This window comes from Chrysochloris asiatica, unplaced genomic scaffold (genome assembly GCF_000296735.1).
Source record: "Chrysochloris asiatica unplaced genomic scaffold, ChrAsi1.0 scaffold00084, whole genome shotgun sequence".
In the NCBI taxonomy this organism is placed as follows: domain Eukaryota; kingdom Metazoa; phylum Chordata; class Mammalia; order Afrosoricida; family Chrysochloridae; genus Chrysochloris; species Chrysochloris asiatica.
Window position 1 is genome coordinate 10,069,174 of NW_006408602.1, and position 7,788 is coordinate 10,076,961.

General features: G+C 36.9%; 1 protein-coding gene across 1 annotated transcript in view; it reads right to left on the reverse strand.

Annotated features, from left to right (window-relative positions):
- Positions 1–2,189: 2,189 nt before the first annotated feature.
- FHL5 (four and a half LIM domains 5) overlaps positions 2,190–7,788 on the reverse strand; it is a 32,105-nt gene continuing 26,506 nt past the window's right edge. Inside the window, exon 5 of the mRNA XM_006865864.1 lies at positions 2,190–2,278. Within this exon, the coding sequence (XP_006865926.1) occupies positions 2,190–2,278 (89 nt within the window). The remainder of the gene's footprint in view (positions 2,279–7,788) is intronic.

Genomic DNA, 7,788 nt, shown 5'->3' on the forward strand with positions numbered 1-7,788 from the left:
AGACAAGGATGCCCTTTATCACCACTCCTATTCAATATTGTGCTCAAAGTCTTAGTCAGAGCTAAGATAGGGCAAGATAGTAAAAAAGCTACTAGACCTCATTGGAGGATTCAGCAAAGTGGCAGGGTATAAGATCAACATCCAAAAATCAGTTGGATTCCTCTATACCAATAACGACAGTGTTGAAAAGAACATCAGGAAAACAATACCATTTACAACAGCTACCCAAAGGATGAAATATCTAGGAATAAATGTAACCAGAGAAACAAAGGACCTATACCAAGAAAACTACAGAACACTACTATAAGAAACCAAAAGAGACCTACAAAAATGGAAGAATATACCATGTTTCTGGATAGGAAGACTTAACATTGTGAAAATGTCAATACTGCCCAAAGCAGTTTACACATATAATGCAATCCCAATCCAGATTCCAATGACGTTCTTCAAAGAGATGGTAAAAACAATTATAAACTTTATATGGAAAGGAAAGAGATCAAGGATAAGCAAAGCACTGCTTAAGAAGAAGAACAGGGTGAGAAGCCTCTCACTCCCTGATTTCAAAATTTACTACACAGCTACAGTGGTCAAAACAGCCTGGTACTGGTATAATGAAAGAAACATTGATCAGTGGAACTGAATTGAAAATCCAGAAATTAACCCACCCACATACAGCCATTTTGTTGAAAATCAGTTGGCTGTATAGTGAAAGAATACAACCCTGTCTCACACCTTTCTTAATTTTAATCCATTCAGTGTTTCCATGTTCTGTTCGAACAACTGCCTCATGGTCTATGCACAGATTCCTCATGAGCACAATCAAGTGTAAAAGGAATACTCATACTTTGCATTGCTGTCCATAGCTTGTCATGATCCACAATCGAAATCCTTTGCATAGTCAATAAAGCACAGGTAAACATCTTTTTATTATTCTTTGCTTTCAGCCAAGATCCATCGGACATCAGCAATAATAATAGCCTTCGTTCCATGTCCTCTTCTGAATCTGTCTTGAACCTCTGCAAGTTCTCTGTCAATGTATGCTTGCAGCCGTATTACCTTTATTAAAATTTTACTCGCATGGGATATCGAAGATATTGTCTGTAGATTTTCGCATTCCGTTGGGTCACCTCTGTTTGGAATGGGCACAAATACGGATCTATTCCAATGTAATCAGAAAATAAATCATTGACACTGAGTATTTGTTCTGGGGCAGTTACGGGCCAAGCCTGAAGGTGGCGAGGTTCATGCCAGAGAAGGGCAGAAGGCAGCATTAGTGGCTGCCACAACTTGAACATAGGCTGGTCCCAGGCACTGTTGTCCCAGTGCATCCGGGTCACTTGTTGCCAGTTTCACATAAAACCAAGAACAGAACAGTGTGAGTGTAGCTGTGCACTGTCCCAGCCCCACAGGGTCCCTGGGCTGCCAGTCAGACCCTCCTAGTCTAAGCGAAGAACGTGTGACCCCTTTGTGCCTGTTGTGTCGTGCAGGCGGGAGATTCAAAATGACCAACTGTGGGAGCCAGCTAGTTAGGCTGTGGGGCAGAATGTGTGACCTGCTGGCATTCCCCACCTAAGTGGCTCTCTGATTTGAGGCGGTAAGAGGCTGCCCTGGCGAGGACTGTTTCTGGAGTGGAAGAAGTGATTTCTTCCTGTCTTGGAGAATGTGCTTTGCAGAGTAGGGAAAGAATTTTGCTGGATGAAGGGTTGCTTTCAAAACTTGAGCATAGGCTGGTGACGGTCTATTGCTGGGAGCCAAACCTACCTGTCAACTGGCACAAAGATGAAGATTTAGCATTTAGTCCATTGGGCTTCAAAAAAAAAAAAAAAATCATCAGCGTGTACAAAATATTTGTATAGCATGCTTATGAAAATGATACATGGGGGTGTGTGTAAAATAATAAATAACCTCACAGCAGCATAGAACTTTGAGGACTAGGATCATTTAGTTGATTTTAGCAACTAAGCATCCATTGGTGACATCTGAGAATAATTACCAAGTGGAAGAGACAGATACCAAATCTCAAGTCCAACATTTTATAAAGGTTTCTTTTTTGTACATTTATTTGGATTATGTAAATGCTTTAATTTTGGGAAACTTTTACTATGTGGAACATGCAAAATGTTAAAAAATTCAACTTACTTATTTAGCAATGCCAATTTTTGTCAGTCTTTTCTTTCTCCACTTCTCCTCTATTTACTGTTGATTTTCTGCTGTAACTCTTCTGGATAAACAGCCTCCTTGATGATGCTACAGAGATAAGCCAGGGAGAGCTCATAGGCTATTCTCAAGGAAAAAAACAAAACAAAACTGAACCCATGGGATTTAGTGTATGGACTTCCATAAGTACCAAACTTGATTTATGCTTGTATGTTTGATGGGAAAGTATCTAATGTCACTATTTGAGTCATTGAATGGATGTCTGTTGAGCTCATTAGTGTTCCTCACTCAGAGAACCCTTTATGGAAATTCACTCAAGTTTATTACCATTCGTGGGAAAATTTTGACCCAAATACTCTTTCTCCTTTGTGACATGGATCATAATTTTACCACAGTGAACTCTTTCCTTTCTTAACCACAGAGGTATCCAATCCAGTCATTCCAAATACAAATAAACTGTTTTTCTTTTATAGACTCAAACTCTCAAGCATTAATTTCTTCTTCTGTGTCTTTGTCCTGCTTCTCGATTCCTAATTTTAGAACTATTCTCCCTTCTCCTATATTCAACAGAGTGGTGGTTGTTAAGCTGCTGAGTCGATCCCAACTCATAGTGACCCTGTATCGGGTTTCCTGGGCTGTAAATCTTTACAGGAGCAGAAGGCCTCATTTTTCTTCTGTGGAGTGACCTTGAAGTTACCAGCCCAACTCGTAATGTACTACACCTTATTCAACATAGTATTAGGGCATAAATATGGGCAGCCTGGAAAATTCAGAATGATCAGAAATCAGAACTTATTTTTCTCTAGATGATGCATTTTTAGGACTCTAGGACACTTTATGGATAACTGATTGGACTCTAATATCTAAGTTCTCATGTGTTGTTAAGTGCCATCAAGTCAATGTCAACTCATAGCAACCCTCTATAGGGTTTCCGAGGAATAGCTGGTAGGTTTGAACTCATGACCTTGAGGTTAACAGTATGATGCTTATTCTACAGCACCAGAGTGGTTCAAATCAAGACTCTGGGGATCTTTACTTGTTGGTGTCTTTGGGTTGTATTGGTATAACAAAATCTGGATTCAGTAACTTCTGAAAAGTAAGGCTATGTGTGAGTTTTGAAAGATCTCTTTTACCTTTCCCTGGAAAGAGGACCTCAAAGTTCCCAAAACATTTCTTTGTAGTAACTCCATGCTGACTCTTGAAATGTTTCTGGTAGAATAATAAAGATCTAAAGTGTTGAAAAGCAAAGAAGTCATCTTGAACACTAAGGTATACTAGACCCAAGCCTTGGTATTTTCAGTAGCCTCATATGCATGTAAAGCTGAACAACGAATAAAGAAGGTCAAAGATCTTTGAATTATGATGCTGGTGAGGATTATTGAATATACCATTGACTGTCAGAGAACGAACAAATCTGTCTTGGAAGGAGTACTGCCAGAATGCTACTTAGAAGTGAGGATGGCAAGACTTAAGATCTCTGAAGTACATTCTTCAGAGACCTTATCAGGAGAAGCCAGTTCTTGAGAAGGATTATCATGTTTGGTAAAGAAGAGGACCAGGGAAAAAGAGAAAAACCCTTACTGAGGTGAATTGACACAGTGGCTGCAATAATGAACTCAAATGCAGCAACAATTGTGATGAGGCTGCAGGACGGGACAGTGCTTTGTTCTGCAGTACATTGGGTCATTATGAGTAGGAACCAACTCAACATCAACGAACAACACCAAGATAGCAAACTCCGGAGGAAGATGGTCAAGATTAAGGTAACGTCCTAGAAACTCCAATTTCTAATGATGTTCTGACCCTTTGGTGGAAGAAGCACTACTCCAAAACATGAAAGTATGCACAAAATTTTATTATCTTTCAAAACCATGTGATTTAAAGAAATGAACTATAAATCTTTAGTGAAATGTCTTTTCCAAATATTTTTCTGTGAAACAAAAAACATTAATTCAGAATCAAATATATTTCTGAAGAGAAACTAATGGATGCTTATGGTACGGATTAGCTAAAGTTTCACGAAGGTTTGTGTTCCTAACACACATTTTACATTAGACAAAATAGTGTAAAACCAGTAGGAGCTTTAATGTCTCCAACATTAAATAGTAAATCAGGAAGACTATCTCAATCAAAGCAGGAAAATCCAATTAAAGTGGGCTACTTCTGATAGAATATTTTGAGAAACACAGAAATAATAATTGCAAATGAAATAATTCTTATTAAAATATTTTGTAAAAATTCACTATAATAAAAAGTACAGATGTGGTTCTCCTAGCTCAACATGAGTAACATTATTTTTTTTATCAAATACTAGTGTAGTAAATTATTTTTCTGTGGATGCCCTGAAATGATACTGAATCATTTGGGCTTATCTGGATGTTCCAAAAGGGAATGGGGCACACACACCTAAAAGTCACAAGAATTAAGTCACAATTGTTTTGTTTACAAGTTCATAAAAGAATCTCTAAAATCAATTTGATAAATATGAAGAGGCTTTAAAAATTCATGGGAAAAATTACATTATCTTTTTGTTTCCTTTTTCCATGAACTTTCTAAAATAACTTCATATATTCTGTTAAAGGCAAATATATTTAGGATAAAGATAATAATAAGCATCTATCTGTAAATATATTAGAAAGCAATGCATGTGCTCAAATTAAATACATCTAAAGCATACCTTGACTCAGTGGCATACAACAAACCATACCACAAAGCCTTCATTACAATAATCACTTTCTTATTAATATTACAATTAATTTCTTATTAATGATTATCAATGCCTACCAAATAGAAAACACTATTTTCTTAAATTCAAAAATGGTACTAATAGCAACAGACATATACTTTCATTGTTGTTGTTTAGTGCCATCGAGTTAGCTCTGACTCATAGCGACCCTGTATAGGTTTTTTGAGATTGCAAATATTTTGCAGGAGCAGGAAATCTCATCTTTCTCCCTTGGAGGGCTGGTGGGCTCAAACCACTGACCTTGTAGTTAGCAGTCTTGTGCTTATTGTCCAGAGCCACTGCACTCCCACTTTTTCATTAGTGGTGCTAAATTTTGTAGTGATTTCTAATCAGTGCTGTTCATGATCAATGTTATGCATTTTCACAAGGGTTGCCAATCTCTAAATCTAATGTGCAATGATTGTTTCATTTCTCAAAAGTATAGTAACTTATGAGGTTTGAGCCCATGATCATATGATAATCACACTTTACTTATGTAGTGGGCTAGGTTGCCTAGATATAACAATTTTATGATTTTTGTTAAGCAAAAGCTGAAGTTTTTTTTGTTATCTTTAATCATCAACACTGAATATTTTTATTTGTATGCTCGCCTACACCTGGATCAACAAATCTTACTCTTGGCCTACATTACCTTTTCTTTCTCTCCTTGCTCTTCACTAACTACACTTAATATTCCAACAAGAAATGCAACCTTTGCAATTTTGCCTTCTTCCCTTCCATTCTATATAGAATCATAAGCATACTTTCCCACAAATACTTAAAACACAAAGGTCTCAATCTTTTTCTCTATTTAAAAACCAGTTGGTATCTTTTGATTATCAATAACGGCAAATATAAACCTTTTATACTAAATGTTAACATTCTCCCTTCCAATTGACCTTTTCTCTTTTAGCACTCACATTTCTTCTTGCTCTTTGGCACAGTTGCTCTGATTCTTCTAAGCCATCTGGTTGTTATTAACACACAGGATTTGCTTTCACTGCTTTCCTGCCTATGCAGATGCCTCTCCTTCAATCACTGTTTCCTGAGACAGCCCTTGCGGATAGGTCAATTCAACAGTTTTTCTCTTTACTGAGCTGAGATCAAGTGCAGTCTATGACTTCTACTTTTGTCTGTGTGCATGTCATTCTACACACATCCAAGTGGTTTTGCATGTTTGATATGTCTATGGTGGCATTTTTTGAACCTTTAGGGAAGAATCTTTTCACCTGGCCCTGTCTCATTCCCATGCCTTAATCTATCCTCCCAATATCCCAGAACTGCATTGTGTGAACTCTTATTTCAGGCATGTTGCTGTGTGCCATAGAGTCAGACTCATAGCAACCCTTGAGCAGAGTAAGACTGGCCCATCTGTAATCTTTGTGGGCGCAAATCTCTAGGTCTTTTCTCCCACGAAAACACCAGGGGGTTTATGGGAACTACTAACAGTTAACCATTGTGTCACCAGAACTCAGTACATGTTTAATTCATGTTTGATTACCAAGCCACCATCTAAATTTGGTGCTATTTACATGTGAAACATATATAGAAAGGTAGAGTTATCAAAGGATAACAAGATCTCTATCTAGGAATTATTCTGTGAATTTTAATTTTAAAGCTTGAGTGAAAGCCTGCAGATGGCATACTCACCACCCCACCCCTACCATCAAAATGTCTCCGACATTACTAATTGGTTAACTAACAAATTGTCACATGGGGTGTAAGCTATTTCTAATTGGTTATCTTGGGAAACGTTGCATGTTGTGTATCTATCCAGATTTCAAAAGATGTAGCACATTATTATTTTCAAGATCTTAGTATTGTTAATTTTGCTCACATTTCAAAGTACAAATAAGAGACCATATCTAGGCATTGCCAATCCAAAAAAGGACAAATATATTTTTTCCAATAGTGTTTATAGCCTCACCTTACATTACTATCCTTAAATTTTTAGCATCTCTAAATGTTTTTGCATTCTAAATTATTTTGAAAATTGTGTTTCCATAACAATTTAATGGAATCTCCTGTGATGCTGTTTAAATCATTACAATCGGCCATAAACATATCATTAGGTTCCAATCAGAACCTTTTATACTAAGAAGTAATCTGACAGTAGACTTTTATAGAAATATCATGTCTCTATGGTATTGCCTCCTGGCCACTTTCTTAGCCCACCTGAGATAATAAAAGAGTCAGGATTATGACTGACTATGGAAAGCAGAGGTTGATTTCTGTTTGTTCCACATGATATGGGAAACATTACTCAGAGGAAACTAGATATGGTCATCCTTAGATGGCATCTAAAGGTGTATTCCTTCATAAAGATACATAGTAACATAATTCACTAAGGTTGAAGATCAATAAGCACTGACTTTATTTGTTGGATGGTTGCTTAGGGTTAGGAGTGCTCCTTTTGGTTATTCAGTCCCCTGAAATTCTGGTGCACAATTTGCTCAAGAAGAAGAGGTAGGTGGCTCAGATGTGGAGAAAGCATGTCTATAACCCACATTACTCTATTGCTCTGTGTTGCAGGTCCTAATTTCTCAGTAGTGAATTATTCTTTTTTAGTTCCTATTATTACTAGATAACTTTAAAGCCCACTTTTATGTCTGCCCATTAATCATCTATGTAATTTTAGAAGGCAAAAGGCATGAGACTCAGAGCTAATTACACATTCTATTATGCCTTGAGATATCTGGATGAAAATCATGCTTCACCACTCAATCACTTCCCTAAAATTCATTTCCACAGAGATGATTTAATGATCTATTTACTTTAAAGGTTTGCCTTTGGGGACAATGATTATCCTGTCTATTTGAAAGAAGAGACGTTCACCTCATGGAAACTGTAAGCATTTAGAAAAATCACTGTGGCCTTTGAAAATAAATTTAATATAAAATTAATAA